We start from the raw sequence: 23,824 nt of genomic DNA, 5'->3' as shown, positions 1-23,824 counted from the left end.
CTAGTCCATCAGTCACCACGCTGCAGAAATGATGGCAGCTTGACCCTTGAAAATGGACATAGGTGATGGTCCTCAGGGAGCCTCGATAGAGTCCCCCCGGCAGGCAGCAAATCGCTCGCACGGATGAGGACAGTTGGGGAGGAGGCAGGCCCCACCCCATGCACTGGCTTGTGGGTCGGGGGGCTGCATCGCGGGAGCAGGCTGTGCAGCATGGCTGGGTTTGTGTTGCTCCTGGAGCCTGACTGTCCTTGGCCTGACGTTAATGTTAGTGGTTTTTAACCGGGCAACTTCAATGTTGCAGTCATTTAGGTTTTTTGGCATTGAATCTCACTGGGGCAAACTTTCAGCGTGGGTGTTTGTAGACCGGCGTGCAGAATTCTGCACCCACACTTGCCTTTGCGGTTACTGCTGTGTGCTCGCCTGGCTTGTTGGGTGTGGAAATGGGGTGATTACCTATGCCGGGCTAAGCACCCAGGTGCGCGCACACATCTGCGCAGGTACCTCCAGCCTCCCTGTCGGAGAAGGAGGCTGACCTTGGTTCCAGTGTGCACAGTGGCACGGAGGCTCTTCACCATTGGACACGGGTTTTGTTTCTATGTTCACAGGGGTTTGTGCTGGGAGATTTCTGCGCTTTGCTGGCCCAAGGCGGCCGGGCAGCTTGCACCAGGATCTTAACCTCAAGGTAAGTAGATGGGCCTGTGAGTGATCATCTGTGAACTTGCAGCGTGCCTGCTTGTATCCAGAACATTAATCACTGGGAATGAAAAACTCCATTTCCGCTGGTGGAAAGATACTGTATTGCATCCTCTTTCCTATGGGAGGTGGGAGCACATGCAGTGAATGTGGCTGTGATCGAGACATGGCAAAGACTATGTGGCGGGGGGGGACAAAGTGCAGTGAGGGAGGTGCAGTGACTATGTGCAGTGACAGTGCTGGTGCAGTGATTGTGGCCATGGTTGAGACAGTGCAGTGAGGGAGATGCAGTGACTAGCAGGAGCGAGGCTGAGACAGTGCCAGGTCTGGGGCAGTGGGGACCGTGCAGGGACTAGCAGGAAGGGGCTGGGGTCGTGGGGACGGCAGGGAGAGAGGTGCTGTTTGTGGTGAATTGAGCGTGTGAAGAGAACAGACGTAGACTTTTCCCCTTCTCTGTGGCCAGTTTCCCAGGGGGGCTGAGTGAGGACGAGGAGAGAGATTTTTGTGCTGCTGGGTTCCCTGTTCTTGCAGAGGATTTTAACGTTGCATTGGATCAACTGCATGAGACTCATTCGCAGGCAGTTGGAGCCCCAAAGGTATGAACCACTGAGCTGGGGGAAAGATACAAGGCTCTGGTATCTGCAGCTTGCCAGGTCAGTTTGAATGGCCCTCACCCCATCCCTCGGGACATAAAGCCACGCTGCAGTAGATAGGCGCCTGATGGTCACTCGCGGAGCCCTGATTAGCAACAGCCACGCAGGGGTCTCTCCCGCACTGCACTCCCCACTCAGAGACCAGCAGGCTGGGTGCCAGGCTGGGATTTCCACTCCATGACTGCCCGGAGTGTCCGCTCTCGAATGAACTCACGCAGGAAAATGACAAAAACACCCTATCCCCGGTGGGTGAACACTTTTCACAGAGGGATCTCTCTATACCTGATCTCTCAGTCCTCATCCTAGAAGGAAACCTGCACAACACCTCCGAAGAGGGGCCTGAGAGCTTAGACACTAAAAACCATGGATTGAGTAGAGACACTGGACTTATGGTAGAGGTGGGCAAACTATGGCCTGTGGGCCACATCTGGCCCACGGGCCCCTCCCCTGCTGTTCCCCCTCCCCCACTGCCTCGTGCAATGCTCTGGGCAGCCGGGCAGCGAGCTCCTGGGGCAGCACAGCTGCCGAGCCTGGGCCTGACCCGGTGTTCTGTGCTGCGCGGTGAGTGCCTGGCTCCAGACGGGCAGCACGGCTGTAGCGCCGCCAGCCACCGGTGCTCCTGGCAGCGCGGTAAGGGGGCAGGGAGGGTTGGATAGAGGGCAGGGGAGTTCGGAGTGGTGGTCAGAGGGCGGGGTGTGGATAGGGATCGGGGCAGTCAGAGGGTGGGGAACGGGGGTTGAATGGCGGTAGGGGTCCGGGGGGAGGGGGAGAATCAGGAAGGAGAGGAGGGGTTGGATGGGCGGTGGGGGGCGGTCAGGGGTGGAAGTTCTGGGGGCGGTCAGGGGACAGAGGGCAGGGGGGCTGGATAGGGGCAGGGGTCCCGGAGTGAAGCCAGGAAGGAGGGGGGGGGGTTGGATGGGGTGGCGGGGGGCAGTTAGGGGCAGAAGGTCTGGGGGGGCAGTCAGGGGACAGGGGGGGGGTGTATGGGGCAGGGGTCCCGGGGGGGCTGTCGGGGAACGGGGGGGTTGGATGGGGCAGGAGTCCTGGGGGGGCCATCAGGGGGCGAGAACCGGGGGGGGTTGGATGGGGGCGGGGGCTGGGGACGGGCCATGCGTGGCTGTTTGGGGAGGCACTGCCTCCCCTAACAGTCCCTCCATACAATTTCAGAAACCCGATGTGGCCCTCAGGCCAAAAAGTTTGCCCACCCCTGACTTACGGCTTATTACAAGGATCTGTAACCCACTACTTCTGGCCAATGACTGGAGGAGTGTTAACAGGCCACTTCACGTTGAATGGTCTCTTGAAATTTGTGTTAACCGCTTATTCTAAACAATCGGATCCACCTTGAATTTAGCAGTGACGCTCCGAGTTAGTTTCCCAGACCAGAACAAGAGCAAAGCTTGTTTCTCTCACTGACAGAGGTTGGTCCAGTAGAAGAGATTCCTTCCCCCACCTTGTCTCTCTAATGTCCTGGGACCAGCGCAGTCACAAGGACACTGCAGACAATGATGGGAATAGTCCGTGACCCACTATCGCTGTGTTTGTCATGCGGATGGCTCTCTGAGCACCTGCAACATTTTGGTCCCGTCAGCAAAGGTCTCTCCCTCCAGTTACTGTTCCAGCTGTGTGTCTGGAAAGCAGACAGCGTGCTTGGCACTGCACAGAACGGCCCCTGGCTCTGGGAGCTTTGCCATTCAGACACCCAGCGCCCCGGGGAGCGGGCGTCTCAAGTAGCAGCTCGTACACAGCGTCATTTCCTCCTTTTCAGCTGGGATTTGAGCAGGGAGAGGGCGGGAGTTCCAGGTGGAAGTGGCCACCTGGGAAGTGGGGGCAGGGCACAGCTCTGGGAGGAGGGAGTCTGGGTGGAATGAAAGAGGGAGTCGGGGGGCGAAGCAGGGTCAGGGGCATGAATCCAATGTGGAAGGCAAGAGAAGCCAGTGAAAGGGTCTGAAGAATGGGTGACCTGGTCCAGGCAGCAGGGTGAGCACAGGCCAGGGTTTAGCCATGGGGCTGGTGGGGGAGGCTGGATTTTCGAGGACAGGCTAGAGCAGCAGGGAGAGGCGCTCCGTGTGAAGGAGGGCATGGAGCGGAGGGTGGTGTGACCTTTGAGGCAGTGCAGGAGGGGGCTGAGAGCTGTGGAGGAGTCCGAGGTGATGGGCTGGAGTTTGGGGGCAGTGAGGGGGTGAGAGAAGGGGGTGCAATCAGATCAGGGATGTACACCATGCACACCAGGCAGGGAGCACATGGCGTGGGGGTGTCAGTATGCCCTATTCGCACAGCTGCCAGCCAGAGACCTGGAGCTGGGGTCTGGAGCAAGCGGGCTCTGGTCTGGGGACGAAGCGGGTGACTGGGCTGTCGGTCTCGCCGCAGATCCCCGCGGTCACCTGGCAGGATATCGGTGGGCTCCAGGAGGCGAAGAAGGACATCCTGGACACCATCCAGCTGCCTCTGGAGCACCCGGAGCTGCTGTCCATGGGGCTGCGCCGCTCTGGCCTTCTGCTCTACGGGCCTCCTGGGACAGGAAAGACCTTGCTTGCCAAAGCTGTGGCCACTGAGTGCACCATGACTTTCCTCAGGTGAGGAGGGGTTGGCCTTCCCCGGGGTGGGGTGCTGGTCCTGTGCTGTGTGGCCGGGGCTCCTTTGCCCAGGGCCGGTATAACTGGGTCCCTGCTCTCTCCCTTGCAGTGTGAAAGGGCCGGAGCTCATTAACATGTACGTGGGGCAGAGTGAAGGGAATGTGCGTGAAGGTGAGTGGCGGGCTCGGCTCGTGGCTGTGAACGTGGCTGGCAGGACGGCTGTGCGCTCTGGGAGCCTGCTTCGCCTCCTTGGTGTAGGAGGAAGGGGATAGAATTTGGCCCTATTGCTCGTCCAACAAACTTCTGCCCACAGCGAGGCTGCTGGGGACAGCGGACCAATCTGGCCTGTGTCCTGGGCCAACTGGCTCAGCATCCCTCGTCCCACCTGCATCAGGTTTACTAAATCCTCTGTGTGACACCCCACTTCTCCCTCTCTTCCTGTCTGCTCTCTCTCCATTGTCCCAGCTCTCCATACCGTGGCCATCTCTAGCCTTGATGTCCATAATGGCTCTTGTCTGGGCCTCCCTGCGCCTTGCCTCTCCTCAAATCTGCCACTGCAGTCATCACATCTCTTCCTTGAGTGCCTCCATTGGCTCCGTGCCTGCTCCTGCTTCCAGCTGCCTGATGTCCCTGCTGTATTCATTCACATGGACTAAATGGACCCAGTCAAAGGTGCTAACGTGACCCTGAAACTGTCCAGCGTTAAACCGCACTAAACAAGGTCAGGGCTTTAGCATAAAGAGACCTCAGCCTGCTTAGAGCCATGGCAAACACACCATCAGACAGCCTTATGACCATCTAGTAAAGAGACAGAAAAGACGGGAAAACATTCAAGCATTTGAAATGTCAAGTATTAAGTCAGGCTCTCGTTTTAACGACGTCCCTTGTTCCCTTTCCCTTTGGCTGGAGAGAGACTGTCTCCCTTGTTTGGCCGTCTCACTGTCCTCCTTGGGGAAAACAGAACCAGTTTGCTGAGATGCACTGGTGCTGTAATGGTTAAAGTCTGATCCCGTTTCCGAAAAGGAAAAACAAGACACACCCAAGAGGGGAGGGAAAAGAGCAGCAAATATAGAAAATGCAGCTTCTGTCTCTGGTGCTAACTCTTACTTGCAACCTCGCTGCTGGAAAAACTCAGGCCCAGCACCTGGTCTGATCAGCGTTGCGCTGTTTAGGGCATTGCTTTTAGCTGCCTCTTTCTGTTCACGGGCTTGCTGAAGTGTTGCAGAATATGCAGTCTTGGCCAACTAAGCCAGACGCTCCTTAGGCAGAAGGCAAAGGAGAGAGATCGGAAAGAGAAGGAATAAGGTGGGGAAGGAAAAGAACACACGGGGGAGGGAAGGGAGTTGACAGTCTCACATCCCAGGTGGTGTTTGAGATCTAGTCAGAGCCGGTGGAGATGGTGATGTCATCTGGTGCCCTCTCTCTAGCCTGGTCCGATCAGGACATCTCTCAGGATTAGGATGGAGGAGGCACCATGGCGTCCTGGTGGATCCTGGAGTCCCAGGAGACAGGCTGGGATGGCAATCATGATGGTGAAGCTCTCTGGAGCAGCTGCTGGCAGACAGGTGCTGCTTTTTTTCCATCAGCACTTGTTGAGTTTGCTTCGCCTCTGCTAATTTTCACCCGCAAGTCTCTTTTCAAGGCCCCCCAAAGGGAGTAGCCCTCCCACATCATTTTGTCCACTTATCGGGTCTCACTTCCAACACACCAATTTTGGCTTGTGTCGAGAGACTTCCAACACACCAATCGATTGCTGGTCCCACACTTCTCTTGTTTATCTGGCATAATCTGAACACAGTCCTTGAATTATATCAGTAGGACTTTGTGTTCTGTCTGTCTCCTTTTGGCACCTTTTCCCATCAATATTGACTGTTATAGGTTATCAGACTCTGTGAATTTTTACTCCAAGTTGAGCTCACAATAGGGTAAATTTGTAGGCCCAATTATCACAGCATCCCTTGCAGAGCTCTCCTGCATGTTTGGGGCTCACCCCGACCAAGGAGGGGTCCTGTCGCCGCCTGCCCTGTGATGCTGGGGGCACCAGGAGCCAGCCCACAAGCACAAAGGTCTCACCTGAGATCCCACCAGCCTCGTTATTCCTGGCAGGGTGACCCCAACAACCCTTCTGGTCCCGTCTCCCGAAGTCCCTCTCCCCCAAGTTCTTAACTACCAGACACTCGGACTTTCCCCCTCTGGTTTGTCACTCCTGAAGGAGTGAAACCTGCCCCCAGTTATCAGCTCACTTTGGCACGCACATTCCATGCTGTTTGCGCACCAGAGACCTGCGTGGGCTAAAAATAAACAAGGTTGATTTAATGGGGAAGCCACCGATTCGAAGGTGAAATAGGGAAAGCAAAAACATGCACGACACACTGAAAATAAACATAAAAAGGCCACTGCAAGTTTCACACTTGTATATTCGCTCAATTCCCTTTTCTAAGATAAGGTATTTCCTGAGCAGTTCCCAGGTGTACCCCCATCATAGAGGGGATCCAGCGTTTCTGGGACAGCACCCCTCCCGGCTGTGAGGTGTATTTGAAATTGTAGTACAGGTTTTGAGCACAGTTTTTATACACTTAAAGACATAGATTCATAACCACCATCTGCCTCCATATCTCATAATGACCAGCAAGTTATGAACATTACAAGGTTTCAAAAAAGACCTGGCTTGCCATATTTTATACACACTCACGTCGTATACGAACGGTTGCTTCACTTGCTCATTCTGGGGGGTTCAGACCTGCTGTTCTCCCCGTGGGGTGTCTGGACCCTGATTGTCACACCTCTGTAAGCACACCCAGCTGTGCTCCATGCTCTTCCTAGGCCCCTCTCCGTTGCTGCTGCTGTTTGTGTTGTGGCAGTCCCCAGGGGCCGCAGACAAGGCTCAGGGCCCCAGTGTCCGGGTGTGTCCAGACATGTCACGGGAAGCCAGTTGCTGCTGCGGAGCTCAGACTGGCTTTATGATAAGACCCAACAGATGGATGAAACGGACAAACGGGGATGGCCGAGGGAGTGGTGAAAGGAGCCTTTTTGGTGTAGAGACCCCCCCACTGTGGGGCCATTAGCAGATAGATGGTGCCTCCTTCCCCCTTGGGAGCCAGCTAGTGACTCCAGCCAGTGGGGACAGGAGCAGACAAAGCAGGGGCCTCTGGACGGTCCAGACAAAAGGGCTGAGATTTCTCCATCTTGTGCTGGAGGGCTGGGGCATGGCTTCACACCACACTGCTCCTCCTCCCCGGCCCTCACCCCCTCCCTTTTCTTTCCGTTTAGCTGATCCCCTGCTAACTAAATGCACCAAAAAAGAAAAGAACAAAAAATCATGGTGCTAACGTGCCATCTGCTGCCATCCCATTGGTCTCTCTCCCTGTGGGTGCTACCGCTCCCCTCCCCCCCCCCCCCGCCATGTCTGTGTGGTCTATTTACACAATCGTGCCTCATTGTTTCCTTGCACGCCCCTGTCTGTCTCCGTCTCTTGTCTTCTGTCTTATACTTGGACTGTAAGCGCCTTGGGGCAGGGGCTGTCTCTTTGTCCTGTGTTTGTACAGGACCTAGCGCAGTGTAGCCCTGGTCCATGATGGGCTGCTAGACGCTACCGTAATACACCCAATAAATAACAGTAATGGTGGGTAGCAGTCCCAGGGTGCCGCCTGCATAGCCGCCCTCTTCTCTTTGTGCTTTCTGACTTGCCGTGTGCACCCCAGTGCCTGGAGTCGATGCCCTATTCCTGTCTGCCAAGCAGCCCCCTGCCCAAACAGCTTTGGGTGTGTTCGGTCCCATCCCAGGAGAGCTGGCAGAGCTCTGGGCTGAGGAGTGTGTGTCTGCAAAGCAGGATCCAGCCATTTTCTGGTGTAATGGTTCTTCTTCGACTGATTGCTCATGTCCATCCAGCTTACGTGTGTGCGCTCGCCATATGCACCAGTGCCGGAAGTTTCTCCCTCAGCAGTATCCTTAGGGGACCGGCTCCGGTGCCCCATTGAATGGACATGAGCAACACATCTCGAAGAACACCAGTTACGGAAAAGATAACTCTCTTTTCCTCCCACTCTGGGCTCCTTGCTGGATGGGGGCTCCCCACTGTGCCAGTTCTCTCTGTGTAGCCTTTCTCGGGTGCCCATGCTCTGCCTGTGTCTTTCCTCCCAGTGTTTGCCAGAGCCCGGGCAGCTGCCCCCTGCATTATCTTCTTTGATGAACTGGATTCCTTGGCACCCAACCGGGGACGGAGTGGAGACTCAGGCGGAGTTATGGACAGGTGAGTGCTTGCTGCACCCTTCTGTTTTGGCAGCTACGCTAGGATTCTGGGTGATTTGATACACGCCGGGCACGTGTGAGATGGCCGGGCACATGCAGCTTGGGGGGAGCCTCTCGCTCTTTGCCTCCCTGCTCCTCCCAGTCCTCTCCTTCGCCGCAGTGGGCTTGACACCTGCTTTCGCACTGCCCCACATGTGGGGCGTTGTCATTGTCTGTTACTGATTGTAGTAAGTCCTAAGGCTGTAGTAAGTCCTAAGTAAGCCTCTGGCTTAGATCAGGACCTCCTGGTGCTGGGCGTGAGGCCAACACTAATTAAAATGACAGAGCCAGCTCCAAGCCCTTACAACCTGGAATAGCTTCCTGTCTGCCACGGACTTCTCTGTCCCCCTCCAAACCGTTCTGCCATTTCCTCCTCACCTCTAGTTATTTACTTGCCCTTGGCTAGGACTGGAGAGGCCTCAGTGAGGATCAGCATTCAGGCTGCTGTGCGAACATGTATGAAGACACAAGCCTTGCCCACGAAGAGCCCTCATTGCTGAGCTCATAACCAATGTCTTGTTCCTTTCCCTCTGTCGGCTGGGAAGCGCCTCAGGGCAGGGAGTGCTGTGTGAAGCACCGCACACCTTTCACTTGTCAGCAGAATCTCACAGCAGGGCAAGCACAGGCCTGACTGCAAGTTCCTACAGCCCAGAGGCCTGTAGGTGGGATTTTTGGGAAGCACGTGCCTCCCATGGTGAATGTGTGCAAGGCTCAGCTGAGCACAGGGAGGTGTAACCTGAAGCGTCATGAAGGTGTTGTGGCTGTGCTCGGCTGAGCCTGACAAGGCATCCACAGGCTTGAGGGTAGCTTCTCGCATTTGTTGGCCTAGGAATAGAGTCTGTTGGCTAGAATAGACACAGCAGGGTATCCAGAGGCCTACGCTGCAGTGTCTGCCACTCACCGCCCACCTGAGCCTCTGTGGGGTGCAGAGTCTGCACACAGGTCGGACTGCCAGCAGTGCCTTGCAGGTGAGCTCGTTACGCAAGAGTACACTGAGGGGCAGGTTCCTAGCTTCCAAGGCCAGAAGGGTGCATTGTGATCGGCTAGTCTGACCTCTTGTATAGCCCAGGCCAGAGACCCGCCCCAGAGTAATTCCTGGTGCAGAGCGTTTAGAAACACGTCCAGTCTTGGTTTAAAAATTGTCAATGATGGAGAATCCACCACGGCCCTGGGTAAGTTGTTCCAATGGTTAATTACTCTCACTGTTAAATGTATGCCTTATTTCCAGTCTGGATTTGTCCAGCTTCAACTTCCAGCCACTGGATCATGTTCTACCTTTGTCTCCTAGGTTGAAGAGCCCATTATTACATATTTGTTCGACAAATACTTATAGACGGTGATCAATTCACCCTTTAACTTTCCCTTTGTTAAACTAAATAGATTGAGCTCCTGGTGTCTATCACTACAAGGCAGGTTTTCTAATCCTTTAATCATTCTTGTGTCTCTTCTCTGACCTCTCTCCAATTTACCAACATCTTTCTTGAATTTTGGACAGCAGACCTGGATAGAGGATTCCAGTAGCAGTCACACCAATGCCCAATGCAGAGGTAAAATAACCTCTCTGCTCCTACTTGAGTTTCCACTGTTTGTACATACAGGGATCACATTAGCTCTTTTGGTCACCGTGTCACAATGTGTTCATCCACCACAACCCCCAAATCTTTTCCAGTCGCTGCTTCCCAGGATAGAGTTTCCCATCCTGTAAGTGTGGCCTGCCTTCTTTGTTCCCAGATGTACACGTTTACCTTTAGCCAATTTAAAATGTATATTGTTCGCTTGCTTCCAGTTTACCGAGTGATCCAGATCGCTTTGTATCCGTGATCTGTCCTCTTCATTATTTACCACTCCCCCAATGTCTATGTCTGCAAACTTTATCAGGATGATTTTGTTTTCTTCCAGGTCATTGATAAAAATGTTAAATAGCCTAGGGCCAAGAACAGATCCCTGCAGGACCCCACTGGAAACAGACCCATTCGATAATGATTCCCCATTTACAATTGCATTGTGAGACCTATCAGTTAGCCAGTTTTTAATCCATTTAATGTGTGCCATGGTAATTTTATATCATTCTAGCTTGTTAATCAAAATGTCCTATGGTACCAAGTGAAACCTCTCACAGAAGTCTAAGTATATTACATCTACATTATTATCATTATCAAACTTATAATCTCATCAAAAACAGATTTCAAGTTAGTTTGACAGGATCTATTTTCCATAAAGCCATGTTGATTGGCATGAATTATCTTACCCTGCTTTAATTCTTTATTAATTGAATCCCGTATCAGCCGCTCCACTGTCTTGGCCAGGATCGATGTCAGACTGACAGGACTATAATTACCCAGGTCATCATGTTTCCCCTTTTTAAATATTGGCACAACATTCGCTTTTTTCCAGGTCTGAGCTGTGATTAGCAAAAGTCTCTGTAGGGAACATGATCCACAGATGTGTGTGTCTGTCTGTCTATATATGGTCCCTGTCACCGGAGCATCGGCGCGTGTATCCTCCCCACGTGCCAGAGGGCAGGGCAGCATTGGGAACGGAGGCTCAGCGAGATTAAGGGGCTTGCCTGAGATCACACAGAGAGTCTGGCAGAGCTGGGAACTTGCCTTAACCACAAGGCCATTTGTGTTCTTGCCCCAGGGCAGGGTTCCTGGCCTGTGGCCATGTGGTGCCCTGTTAGAGAGGCCTATGGGTCTCAAGGGGTGTGTGTGTGTGTGTGTGTGTGCGGGGGGTGCTTTTCAGGGGTGGGTGTGCAGGCATGGTCTTGGGGACTGGACGGGAAGTCAAAAGACTTGGGTCCTGTGACCAGCTCTGCTAGTGACCTGCTGGGTGAGCCAAGATGCTCCACACACTCACTCTAGCTCTTGGTCTTGTCTGTTTAGCTTATGAGCTTCTTGGGGCAGTGTCTCCACCGTGCCCGGTACAATGGGGTTGGTCTGAGCTGGGGCTTGTGGGTGCTCCGGTGATAACAATACAGCTAATTGTCTGGGGAGTGGGTTTGTTCACAGCTTGAGGTGGGTTTAGCAGTAACTCCAGAGTGTCCGTCCCTTTGTCGTTCCTCTCTTGCCCTTGGCAGAGTTGTCTCCCAGCTGCTAGCAGAGCTTGATGGACTTCATTCCACCAGAGACGTATTTGTGATTGGCGCCACCAACAGACCTGACCTCCTGGACCCAGCACTGCTCCGGCCTGGCAGGTACCTGCTCGCTGCCCTGGGCTTGCTTGCACACATGGCTACTTTCCTGTTCATATGTGGGGAGATGCTCCTCGGGCAGTGCCTCGGCCTCTGGGCCCACTGGGCGAGTGGCTGCTGGGGGAGCCGTTCCCTGGGCGATACCTTGGCCTCTGGGTCCACGGGGCGAGTGGCTGTCGGGGGAGCCGTTCCCTGGGCGATGCCTCGGCCTCTGAGCCCACGGGGCGAGTGCCTCTCGGGGGAGCTGTTCCCAGGGCGATGCCTCGGCCTCTGGGCCCACGGGGCGAGTGGCTGTCGGGGGAGCCGTTCCCTGGGCGATGCCTCGGCCTCTGGGCCCACGGGGCGAGTGGCTGTCGGGGGAGCCCTTCCCTGGGGGATGCCTCAGCCTCTGGGCCCTCGGGGCGAGTGCCTCTCGGGGGAGCCGTTCCCTGGGCGATGCCTCAGCCAGTGGCTGTCGGGGGAGGGGGCTTCAAAGGGATCAGGTTGTGCCCAGTGCAGCCTGCGTCACCATGTTACCTTATCACTGTGCCCACCTCAGCCCCTTTCTCCCCTGTGGTATGGTACGTTTGCTCGTCCCTTTTACATTGCAGGCTGTTCTGGGCTGGGCCCATCTCTGCCTATGTTTGTGTGCAGGACCCAGCACGACACAGCCTGGTGCTGATCGTGGCCTTTGAAGGCTACCACAGTGGAGACCATGGGGCCCTCCAGCCTCTTTATTCCAGTCTGGCAGCGCACTGGGAGCAGAAACAGCCCTGGGCATTAGCCCTGGTGTACGGGGCTCTGCAGAGCTCCTGCAAAGGGTCTGTGCTGGCCTCCCGCTCAGCGCCTCTCGCAGGGCACAAGCTGGAGGAGGGGCGAGGCGGGGCTGAAACATGGATTCTGGCTACCCGGGCTGGCCATCAGCCTGTGGGGGCCATTGCAACCAGAGCATAAGCTAGAGCAGCCCTCATGCTCCTCTGATTCCCACTGGGGTGGGACAGGCTGAGAATCGGGTGACGTGAGGCCACCTCTGTTCCCCCAGTCCCCGGGCTCAGCGTGCGAGTGGAGCCTGGTAACACGGGTGCCAGGGAGCCGCTGATTGCCCTGGTGGTGGTGGGAGGGGTTGGGCTGACGCTGGGAACACGTGGCTTGGCTGTTGAAGCAGGTTTTTCTTGATCTGTCCTTGACTGGCTCTTTCCCTCCACCGCCAGGTTTGACAAGCTGGTCTATGTCGGCATGAATGAGGACCGTGAGTCTCAGCTGCGAGTGCTGAGTGCCATCACCAGGAAGTGAGTGTTTGCCCAGCTGCCTAGCACCAACCAAGCCGCTTCTATACCTAGCTGTGCATGCGCAGCGCAGCTGGGTGGCTAAGCACCCGGGGGGGAGGGGGGGAGGATGGCTGGCAGAGTTGAGGGCAGTTCAGGGGTGCCAGTCATGGTGCCCAGAGCTCTGTGGGCTGCCCCCTAGCTTGGAGCTGGAGCATACAAGAGAGAAGGAGGGACCTGTGCAGGAAAGCCCTGCGGCTGGGGGCAGGAGCAGAGCTGTACCGGCCTCCATCCAGCCCTAGATGAGCTCACACCACCTCTTCAGTTCCGGGCTCGCCCTTCACACCCACAGCCCCCTCCTGGGCTGCAAGAGGCCTGGCCTCTGCCAAAGAGACACGGAGAGCTGTAACAGGGCTGCGTCTGCACACCAGGGGCCAGATCCTCAGCAGGGGAGTTACGCGCTGCTTTGTTGAAGTCCGTGTCGCTTGACACTAGCTGAGGAGCTGGCCTGAGCGACCGATTTCCCCATTGCCCTGCACTATGGAGGTTGTGGTTCCAGAGGTCCCGTTGTGATCTGGCAGGGTTTTACCCCGCTGGTTTAGTTTCCCCATCTGGCTTGCGGACAATCACTGCTGTTTCTTTCTGCTCAGGCCAGGCATTTACTGGTTGGAGAAATGAACATGTGCATTGCTGAAATCTGTGTCGTCTGATCTCCTGTCTGGCCATGTGACCGGCCCCGTCTGCCAGAGCCCTTCCTGTTAGGGGAGACCGAACCTCTGGGGTGTGTGGGGTTTGCACAGGAATTTTTGATATTGAGATCACTTTGATGTAGATAGTTATGGAAATTCTCCTCTGCGGGGAGTCTGCAGCCAGGAGCCAGACCCGCAGACGCCTGGTCTTCCCTGATTGACAGGTCTGAATTGCCTTTGACTCTGCCCTGCGGGAGTGAGACTCCACTTGTGACGCAGGCCAGCCATGCTCTTGTAGGAGGGAAATGAACAAGCCGGTTAATCAAGTGGTGGAGCCTGTGATTATGGAGAACCCAGTGCAGAGCCCAGGGGGGCTGCACAGGGAGGAGCTGACCTGGGGATCTGAATCCTCCTGCCCACAGCCCTCTGGCTGGATTCAGTCTCCGGCTGTCTGTGGCTCTAACTGCTGGGCGTTTCCCCTCCTGGCAGGTTCAAACTGGACCCTTCAGTGCGTCTCAACAGTGTCCTGGATCAGTGCCCTGCACAGCTGACGGGAGCAGATCTGTACGCGCTCTGCGCAGACGCCATGCTGTGTGCTGTCAAACGGAAGGTGGATTGGATTGAGGAAGGTAGGAGCCCAGCCCCTTCCTCTTGTGTGCTGGGTGGAGGTTAAAATCTCTAGAGACTAGCTGGACCCCCAGCCTTTGGGAGGGAGTGATGCAGAACAAATCACTCCAGGCAGACACAGGGGCTTCCCCGGATAGGGTTTAAGGGCAGCGAACTGTGTTTTGGGTTTTAGTGAAGCATTTGATACAGTGTCTTGTGAAATCTTCCCTCATCGGTTCACACTGGGCTTGGACTTGACTCGGTTGGGACAAAGGGGAACGCCAAGTGGCCAAGCCAAGTCGGGAGAAGGCTCCTCTGGGGGTTACCATGGGGATCCGGGCTAGGTCGGGTCTTGTTCACCAGTGATCTGGGCATTTTGGGGACATTCACAAACTGGGAGACTTGCACACACAGGCAGATGGAAGCAATGGAGAGGCAGCATTGTCCATTAGTTAGAGCAGTGGCCTGGGAGCTAGGAACCCCACTGTCCAAATCCTAGCTCTGTCACGGGGCTCTCTGAGGCTCCGCACAGTGGGGTCCGTCTGCAGGGGTCAGCCTGCGGGATGGACATGGGTATGTCTCTGTATGGAGTTCCCCAGCTGTAGAATAGGGTCGTGATCCTGGCTTCCCTCTCCGGGTTTGGCTCCTCAGCATGCTGTCTAATTCCGCAGTATTAAAAAGGGGCCGAGCGAGGCAAAATAAACCGAGAGTCAGATTTAAAAAACGCTCTGTCCAGGGACGAGTGAGCCGCATGTCAGCCCGCAGGGAGAGCCCTGGGAACCAGCCTTCCTGCCCGGCCAAAGCCGCGGTCGTGACAGCGACTGAAAGGGGACTTGTCAATGGCTGTTTGGTCACCAAGTGGCATTGCAACCTTTTCTCTCTTGTGCCTGTGCCTTAAGCTAGGTAAACAAACATTATATACCAGAGGGGTAGCCGTGTTAGTCTGAATCTGTGAAAAGCAACAGAGGGTCCTGTGGCACCTTTAGGACTAACAGAAGTATTGGGAGCATAAGCTTTCGTAGGTAAGAACCTCACTTCTTCAGCCCATTATATAAATGGGCTTGAACTGGACTCTGCTCCGCCATCGTGGCGGTCAGCCACTTCCCCCTGGGTTGTTTGTTCCCTGGCTCTCGGCACAAGGCAGCTGCATAGTGATGGCCTTGGCACCAGGCTCTGAGACCAGTCCCACCAGGGCTTGTTCAGTCTGATCCCAGCTGGGTGCCTCACGGCCCGAAGGTGACCAAGGGCTGGTGGAGAGATGTGAGCACCGAGTACGCACAGCTTGGCTCTGGGACTACAGCCCCCCATGTAACCCCGAAATGTCTGCAGGCACGCTTGCTGCTGGAGCAAGGAGGTCTCCTCTGCTCTCTGTCGTCACCCCTCTTTATTCTTTTCATCATCTGCTCTGCAGTTTCTCTCTGTGGAAGGTTAAAGTGGAAAAGATTGGCTGGGGAGAAAGGCACGAGCTATCCCCTCTGGTCACTGGCAGCTCCCATGTGCACGAGGCAGAGCGGGGTTCAGAGGTTTGCCAGCCCAGTCACCAGGCAGGCCCCCCAAAGTCCTGGGATTTAAGAAGAGAATAGACTGGGGGTTCTCTTTCATTTCTGATTTCAGAGCTCTTAGGTGGCACCCGGGCCACAGTTTCAAGCTTTTCTTCGCAACCATGATGGTTAGAAATTTCATTACAAAACCGAGAGCTGATAGTCACCTGTAATCACATGATTCCAGAATATGGGGCTAAAGAACATTCTCCACTGCGAGATGCGGCAGGGTGCTCTTCGCCCTCTGGGGAGCTGGCGGGGAGGTGTTCTCCAGGCCCAGCCGTTCCGCCCGAATTGAGTTCATGCATCTGCCTTCCCACAAGACAGTTTCTTATTTGCCTAGGCTTGGGCAGCTTTTGTTAAGCCATGATTCTGAATGTGAGAGAATGTCAGAGGAAGGCCCGGAGGGGGCTGGAGGCAGGTGGGCAGGCAGCAGGGGGTGGGGCAGGGTGAAGTGAGAGCCTCACGTGGCTGTTTAACAACTTGTGCAGAGTCTCGAGTGGGGGCTGTCAGGTCTTGCCTGGCTGGGAGCAGATTCCTGGGCTGCGGTGGGGAAGACCAGCTCCCTGTGCTGTCTGCATTCAGGTGCCTGTGTGACTCTTTCCCCAGGGCTGGACACGGAGAGTTCCGCTCTAGTTCTGACCATGGAGGATTTTGGACAAGCTGCCACAAGGCTGCAGCCGTCAGTTTCGGAGCAGGAGCTGCTCACATACAGAGTGATCCAGCGGAAGTTTGCTGCCTGCTAGCCTGCAGTGAGATGGGAAGGGAAGGAGCACGCACAGCCCTAACGCGGAGAAGGCCAAGAGGATTCAGGACAGGCGTGTGTGGGCTGGTGAAATGGAGAGATGGAGGCGTCATCACCTGCTGACTCCCGGCCAACCCTGGACGTGGTGCACATTTAGCCATGGATCTGAGGCTGTCGGCAGCACAGCTGGGGTTCATGCTCCTCCTCCTCTGTCCCAGTCCCCCTCCTTCAACCTCTCAGCCTGGCCCTCACCCCCACAGCCACCATCCCGCCCCGTAATCTGGGGTGTGAGGAAGGGGCTTTGAGCTGAGTTGTGGATCTCAAGGGAAAGGAGTGCGACCAAAGCCCCTGTGAGACCCTGCACTAGTCATGGATTGTCCCATGACCCCGTGCCCTCCCCCTGGCGTAGGCAAAGATCCTGAGCTCGGGGGTGGATTGTCTCCCAGGAGTGAAAAATCCTCCCCTCTCCCACAGCCTCCCTGGGATGTGAGGGAATTAGCAGACGCCTTCCGCTCAGGAGCAGCGGGAGGGGATTCACACCCACAGCTCCTCTCCCCGGTTACAGGGCCACTATAAAACCTGGCACCACTGACGGGTGGTCTCGTGCTGGCCCTTGGCATGGAGGGGAATCTCATCCCAAATGAGAGAGAACTTCCTGGTGGAGCTTTAGTCACGGGGAGGTGGGAGGGTCCCCTGCTGCTTTCCCCGCTGACACATGCACTACAGGCAGGGATGGTGCTTCCGATCACTCAGGCAGCCACGAACAAGACAGGAGGGGGAGCCAGAGTGGCAGGGTGGAAGAGTGGGTTCCCGAGCAGCTTCCCAAGAAGCGTGGGTCCCCTGAGGTGTTCTTGCAGGGTTTCTGAACCCCTCTGGCCAGCTCCCAGCACACGGGCCTGGGCACTATTCAGGGCATTGTGTGAGGACACTGCTGGCTGCATAGGCCGCGGGCAGGGGCATACACTGCACTGGCTGTAAATACTGTACGCAGGCTTTCTAAATAAAGGGGGAGTTTCTGGTCTAGTTCTCAGCTGTGTGTGGGCATTTATTGCCCCCTCTGCAGCTTCTGGCTTCAGCTGGGGTCAGGTGTTCACAGAGAGCTGCGAGAGGGCGTTACGCTCTGCGCACACAGGGGCGTGTTGACTCACCACGCACGCAGGTTGCAAGAAGCAGACTGCACTCCGGCCAAGCCCTGCTCCGTGTCATTGTACGAGGGGCTTGCAGGGGCAGAGCTGAGCCGGGCAGGGAGTGTGGGTCTGTGCACAGGCCGTGGGGCCCAGCAGGGCCGGGCCGTAGTGGGGCTGGCTCTCTGAGGACAAGGACACCATGGTGCGATAAGACTCGTGCAGTGACGTTGGCTTCAGCTTTTCTCTCTCTGGGTCTGGCCCTAGCTTCCCCTCCCAGGGGAATCTCAGCAGCCCATCCTCAGCGGTGCCACCATTTAGCACCAGTTCTATTAGCATGAAGCCCATCAGCGTGGGGCCAGGCCTGGCAGTCTCCCCCGTGGAGATCCTGGCACCCTGGGGAGGGACTGAGCCTGCTGTAGCAGCAGATGCCCTTTTCCAGCCACCCATGGCCACTTACCCTCCCCTGGTGCTGGGAGAGCAGCCCGGCAATGGGCACCCTGATGGGGGGCAGGGAGAGGAGGTGCAGGGTAGGGTGCTGCCCGGGAGCTGGCCTGAGGCAGCCGGATGGGCACCAGTGCTGGGTACAGCCCTTCAGAGCACAGGCCCTGAAGCTGCCATCTCCCCTCTGGGGCCAGTGATACCTGCCTCTAGCAGCCACCTCTCCTTACCCTCCCCCCGGAGCACCTCCTCGCTGCCCTTTTCAGCAGCAGTGCCCTGGGGCTGACCCAGCCCAGCCCTGCCGAGTGCCCCCCTCCCAGCTGGTCTACCCCTTTGTGGCTCTCCCCACCCCCACAGACGTGCTGCTAGGAGCTCGCCGGGCTGACTGCTGCCAACACCCAAAGGAAGCTAACTCAGGGCCAGGATCCTGGGGCTGGACAGCAGCCACCTTCCCCAGCCAGGTCGAGCCCTGCGCTGGGAGGGAGGCGGGTACTCTGTTGGCAGGCCAGACTGGACTCCCCCGCCCCCTCCTCACAGCCTTGAGTGGCCGCACCAGCTGGCAGTGGGTTTCCCTGCTGTGAGCCTTTTCTGTCTCGACTCCTTTCCTCGCCCTCAGCGAGCACCCGGTTCAGGCTCACGCTGCTGCTACCGCGCAGCCGCCCACCAGCTGCAGCCTCCCCTTCCCGGGCAGCACGCAGCACCCCTCGCTCGGGCCCCTGACGGCTGCTGACACTGGAGCCAGGGGGTACATTCTCCAGCTGCTGCTGCTACTAGTGCCCGAGCCAATGGCCTGGGCCTTACCCACAGCATCTCCCAGCCCTCTGGGCTGCATGTGGAGGGAACGGGCTCTCAGTGAGGGGGTGCATAGAGCTGGGTGGCCCTCAGGTACCCCCCACAGCACTTGGGCCTGGAACTTACATCTCCAGGACGCCCTGCACAGGGCCCTTCAGCCCTGGGGGGGCCCACAGGCACAGAGTGGCAGCTCTGTGGAGGAGTGTGTCTCCTCCCCCCCAGTCTGCAGCAATGGCCAGGCAGATGGTGCAGTGGCTGGAGCACGCAGTTGGACACAGGCTCTGCTCCGGACTCCAGGCGTGAGCTGGCCCTGTCCCTCCTCCATACCAAGGGCCCAGTGGCACCATGGAGAGATCCCCATGACCGGCACCAGCAGAATCCTGCTCACACCAACTCCCGCCTCCTCTGAGCTAGTCATCCCCAGCCCAGTCGCAGAACAGACACCAGGACCACGTGCACGGGTCACTCTCCATGAGCATTGTTTCACCTTCCTCGCAACAGCCTTCTGGAGAGCCCTCAACAGCCCTGAGATTCGGACAAACGCCCCCCACCCCGGTGCAGCCTGACAAATGCGAGAAGCAGAGAGGGACGAGAAGCAGCAGCAGTATAGGCCGGTCTACCCAGCCACAGAGCCTTGCTCAGGCAATTCCTGGGGCCTTCCCCTGAAGCGGCCGGCTGGTGGAGAGTCCCATCAGCCGCCCAAGCAGAGCCGTTCAGACAGGAAGATGGCGAAGATTTCCATCTCCTCATCCGTTGCCACACGGCCGGGGGCGCACTCCGACCAGCAACGGCAGGGAGCCCCAGGCAGCGCCTCAGCCTGTCTTCTTCACCACGTGGATGAAGTAGCAGGGGGTGTAGGCCTGCCCGGGCTGGTAGGGCTGGAAGTCGCCCAGGACGCTGTGCTGGCACTGCCCCTGGAAGGCGTTCTTCAGCAGCTCCGTGAAGGCCTCCAGGCAGTGAGGGTAGTAGGAGAGACGGAATTTGCTGGAACACAGGAGAAGAGAGACCACACTGAGGGGCTGGGACAGGCGCCTGCGGGGGGCTCTGGGATGTGCCAGCGTGAGCCTGCCGTGCACGGGGGAGTCAGGCTAGCAGGGAGGCAGCTATGCCACCCAGGGCTGGGGCTTCTCTTAGGCCTACAGGAGTCCCCAGCTGGGCAAAGCAGGACATGCCCCTGCTGCGTGCGCCCAGACACCTCGTGTGCACGTGGATCGGGGCCCACCCCTCCTCACGCCACAGGTGACTGTGCCAGCCAGCACCTACCTCAGTTCCGGGGCTTCCTCTGGCTCCTGGGCCGGGACCTGCAGTGTGTAGTCCAGGGTCACCATATGGGCTTTGTTGTTCACTAGCAGCACGGATGTGGTGATGTCCTTTGTCAGGTCACTCTGGGAGGGGCAAAAGGCCAAAAGCTTCCTGTTACCTCCTCCCGTCCCGTGTGTCAGCCCCCAGGCACAATGCGGGGAGTTGCCCCAGGTCAGCGGGGGGAGGCTAACGTCACCCCAGCATACTCGTTCTGGGAATTCTGGGATGGAGCCTGCCCGCCTGGAGCTGTGGTGATGCGCCAATCCCAATCCCCAATGCAGCCCGCTCTCCTGGTGTGGTCTGCACAGCACCCAGCGACGCCTCTGGCCGCAGCTACACCCGAGGGCATACAGGGAGCTGCTGCACTCTCCTCCCGTAGCCTCAGCCCTGCAGCCTCTCCACTCTGTCCTCACCTATGACTCCAGTCAAGTCAGCCTCCCCCATTACCTCCCTATGCCCTGTCTGCCATTACCCAGAGCTGCTCCCTCTCACCAGGCCAGCTGTGAGGATTCACGTTACCAGGGCACTGGAGCCCACAGGCATGGCCGGGGGGGCCGCCAGAGCCAGGTGGTGTGGCCGGGGAGGACGTGTGGGGTGGCGGGAAACCTCTATCCCCACATCACTGAGTGCCAGTCAGCCCTGTCCCTATTCCTCAATAGGGCACAACAAACAGAGCAGCCCCCTGACCCCTGGTGACCTCCCCCTCCACCGGGCAGGCCTGGAGGGCAGTGACCTTGTAGTAGATGTTCTTGCCAGGTGGGGCGCAGCCCGTGGCCAGGATGTAGTCGTAGTTGCGATGGTCGATGACCATGAGGCCGCCCGGTCGCACCATGCTCGCAATGTTCTTAAGGGCCAGTTTATGGTCGCTCTGATCACCTAGGTGAAGAGGCGGGATTCAGCTACCCCTCTGCAATGCACCAGAGCCCGTCCCCCACCCCAGCTGCCCATGGCCCCCCGGCATCTCGCTTTGTCCTGCAGTGGTGCCAACAGAAAGCAGTGGACAGTTTGGGGCCTCTGGGGCCCTGCGTGCCTAAGCTAAGCTAGTCCGCCTCCCCGCGAGCCCCATTTCCTGGCTGGAGATAGGCGGGCCCTAGCACAGCCAAAACTGGCCATCCAGGAACGCCCTAGCAAAAACAGGCCCTGGAGCAGTTACAGCCCAATGCCCTTGGGGCAGGGAGGGGGGCTAGGGTAGGACGGGGCAGCTGGCACGCACTGCCCATATAGGGCCGCTGCAGCACAGGGTACGTTAGAGCAGCCCCAGAATCCAGGATTCTTCTAAGTGGAGCCGCGCAACCTTCTCTTCTGTCCCTCATTCCTGCACCACACGGGGAGTCGGGGCCTTGGTTGTATTCTGGACGCAGCCTGAGCATGGGCTGGCAGATCAAATCCTGCTGCCATCCCAGCGTGGGCTTGAGCAAGTCTCAGCAGTAAATGGGACGGTGGGCCCGCCTTGCCTGGCGGCTGCGGGGGCTAGTGCTTTGGAGATGAGCGCCCTGCATTCGCACCTGCCCCCGGCCCTCAGTGCTTGGCTGCAGGGCTGGTCCCCGGAAGCAGACGCTCTTCACCAGGCTCACCTTTGAAATCAGGCAGATGTGCAAAGGAGTTTCCCAGGCAGATGACAGCATCAAACCCGTCTCCCGGCTTCTGCACGTCCTTGTCCAGGGTGAGCCAGTTGGCCTCCTCAATGACTGCACCACACGAGAGCTGGTTACACACACACACACACACACAAAGGCCTTGCCTTCCCTGGGCTGGCGGATCTTCCCTCCTGCACACAGATCCCCACTGCTCCTGCCTCAGAGATGGGGCGGGGAGGGGCAGTACCCATTTCCACTGCAGCCTAGAAAGCACCACCCCCATACACCGCTGAACAGCTCGGCTCGGAGAGGCACTCCCATGGCCAAAGGCGACAGCCGCAGCACTGAGACACTCGCTATCCTGGGGAGGTGGGACGGGGCATTATTCCCATTTCAAAGCCAGCCAGGGGAAGCGAGTGCTGCATCGTGCGAGGGGGGAGAACAGGGTGTGATATCAGTGACGTCAAGGGAAGAGGCGCACGCAACATGTTACGCTTGCTGATGATCCTACGCCAGGGAAATGTTCCAACAGGTCCCAGGAGACGGGGGTCCCATGAGGGCGTTCTGCATTGGAAATGCAGCCTACAGCACCTGGGGACTGGACGTTGATCTCCTCGGGGCGGGGGAAGCCTGGCAGAGCCGGCAGCAGGCTAGTCAGGCGTTTCAATGCAGCAGCAGGAGTCCAGGGCATTCTGGGCTCCCGCTACAGAGGCATCACCCCCCAGTGCCAGCAGGAAGCTGTTCTCCTGTCCAGCCCCAAGCGCGCTCCTTGCCAGCCAGAGACAAACCAGGAAGGGTTCAGAGTCCGAGCTGCTCATTTCTGAGGGAAACCAAAGGCGTAAGTGTCGCATGGGGATAAAAGACAGGACTTGGGGCCTCTCAGAGCCTGTTCCCCACCCCAAAGCACTCCAGGGGCAGGCACACTGCCCCAGTGTGCATCCCAGGGCGCTGTGCCTACCCCACTTGTCAAAGGCCTCTTCCTTCCGCCGGTTCCAACGCTCCTTCAGGGCATACTTGAGCATCTTGTCACTGGCGTCAACGCTGGTCACGCTGAACCCGTCCTCCACCAGCATGATGGAGTCCACCCTGCCGAGGGCAGAGAGAGCGTGACACACACCCGCAGGGGGCGTCACACAGAGCGGGGTGCCTGTGTGTGCGCGCCAGGGATGGGGTAGCCCATCCGGCTCCATGGGGGTAGGGGTTCCCCCTCAGGCCCTGGGGGGGGGTTGGACAGGGGCCTCACATACACAGAGTGGGGCGCTCCCCTCTGTCTCAGGGGTTCATACACACATGGGGTGGGGCTGTACAGGGGGTCATATACACATGGGGCAGTCCAGGAGTTCCCGCATATGGAGGGGTTCGTTCCCACACACACCACGGGGATGTACGGGGTGGGGGAGCGCACGCAGGGATGGGGCTGTATGGGGAATCTCACACACACAGGGTAGGGGAGTTCCTGCAAACACGCAGTGGGGGGAAGGGTCTGGGGTGGGGGTCACACCTACAGGGTAGGGGAGTCACACACATGGCGGGGCTATACAGCGATCTCACAGACACCCATGTGTGGGGGGGTCCCCACTCTGTACGGCACTCTCACACACAGAGGGATGGGGGGTCCCACACACAGGGGGAGGGCTGTATGAAGGATCTCATTCACGGGGGGGGGGTCTCAGACATGGGGGGAGCTGTACGGGGATCTCACAGACAGGGTGGCTGTATGGGGCTCTCAGCCACGGGGGGAGTGTATGGGGATCTCACAGACGGGGGTGATCTGACAGACAGGGGGCTCTACGAGGTGTAACACACACACACTGGGGGGGGGGGGGCTGTACGGGGTGGGACACACACACGGTGCAGGCTGTACAGGGGGGGCTATACGGGGTGTGACACACACGGGGGGACTGTACAGGGGGTGTGACACACACAGTGGGGGGTGCAGTACGGGGGGGGTGACACACACACGGTGCAGGCTGTACAGGGTATGTGACACACACACAGACACACACTGGGGGGTGACACACACACACACACCCCCCAGCGGGCGGGCGGCTCCGGGCTCCCTCGCCCCCCTGCCGCCGGGCCGCGCCCCGAGCCCGGCCCGGCCGCTCACCCGGTGCCGCAGGCCACGTCGAGCACGGCGCGGCAGCGGTGGCGGCGGAGCAGCGCCAGGAGCCAGCTGCGGTACTCGGCCGTGCGGCCCCGCGTGTCCCCGATGTAGAGCTGCCAGACCCGCGCCGCCCGCCCGTCCGCGTACTGGTCCGGCAGCCCCTCGGCCGCCACCCCCAGCGACCGCGTCCGGTAGATGCTGTCCACCATGCCGCCGCCGCCTGCCCGTGCGCCCGCCCGTCCGCCGCGCTCTGCCGG

The 23,824-nt window shown here is 58.0% G+C and overlaps 2 protein-coding genes across 2 annotated transcripts in view; one reads left to right on the top strand and one right to left on the bottom strand.

Moving 5' to 3' along the window:
- The window catches only part of PEX6 (peroxisomal biogenesis factor 6), a 28,400-nt gene extending 11,153 nt beyond the window's left edge, over positions 1-17,247 (top strand). The window contains exons 9-17 of the mRNA XM_054021890.1: positions 606-682; positions 1,157-1,289; positions 3,717-3,922; positions 4,032-4,093; positions 8,063-8,171; positions 11,286-11,402; positions 12,590-12,667; positions 13,822-13,961; positions 16,089-17,247. Of these exons, the coding sequence (XP_053877865.1) occupies positions 606-682; positions 1,157-1,289; positions 3,717-3,922; positions 4,032-4,093; positions 8,063-8,171; positions 11,286-11,402; positions 12,590-12,667; positions 13,822-13,961; positions 16,089-16,225 (1,059 nt within the window). The 3' untranslated portion in view covers positions 16,226-17,247. The remainder of the gene's footprint in view (positions 1-605; positions 683-1,156; positions 1,290-3,716; positions 3,923-4,031; positions 4,094-8,062; positions 8,172-11,285; positions 11,403-12,589; positions 12,668-13,821; positions 13,962-16,088) is intronic.
- A 1,791-nt stretch (positions 17,248-19,038) lies between these two features.
- On the bottom strand, positions 19,039-23,823 carry GNMT (glycine N-methyltransferase). Its single transcript, XM_054021891.1, has 6 exons — positions 23,571-23,823; positions 22,419-22,546; positions 21,458-21,571; positions 20,617-20,759; positions 19,845-19,966; positions 19,039-19,565 (listed from the first exon to the last, which is right to left on the bottom strand). Exons 1-6 carry the CDS (start codon positions 23,774-23,776, stop codon positions 19,394-19,396), a joined length of 885 nt encoding a protein of 294 aa, XP_053877866.1. The 5' UTR covers positions 23,777-23,823; the 3' UTR covers positions 19,039-19,393.
- Between the last annotated feature and the right edge of the window lies 1 nt (position 23,824).

The sequence above is a fragment of the Malaclemys terrapin genome, chromosome 3, assembly GCF_027887155.1.
Source record: "Malaclemys terrapin pileata isolate rMalTer1 chromosome 3, rMalTer1.hap1, whole genome shotgun sequence".
Lineage (NCBI taxonomy): Eukaryota > Metazoa > Chordata > Testudines > Emydidae > Malaclemys > Malaclemys terrapin.
Note: the sequence above shows the minus strand (reverse complement) of the source record. Positions and strands in the feature narration are given on the sequence as shown.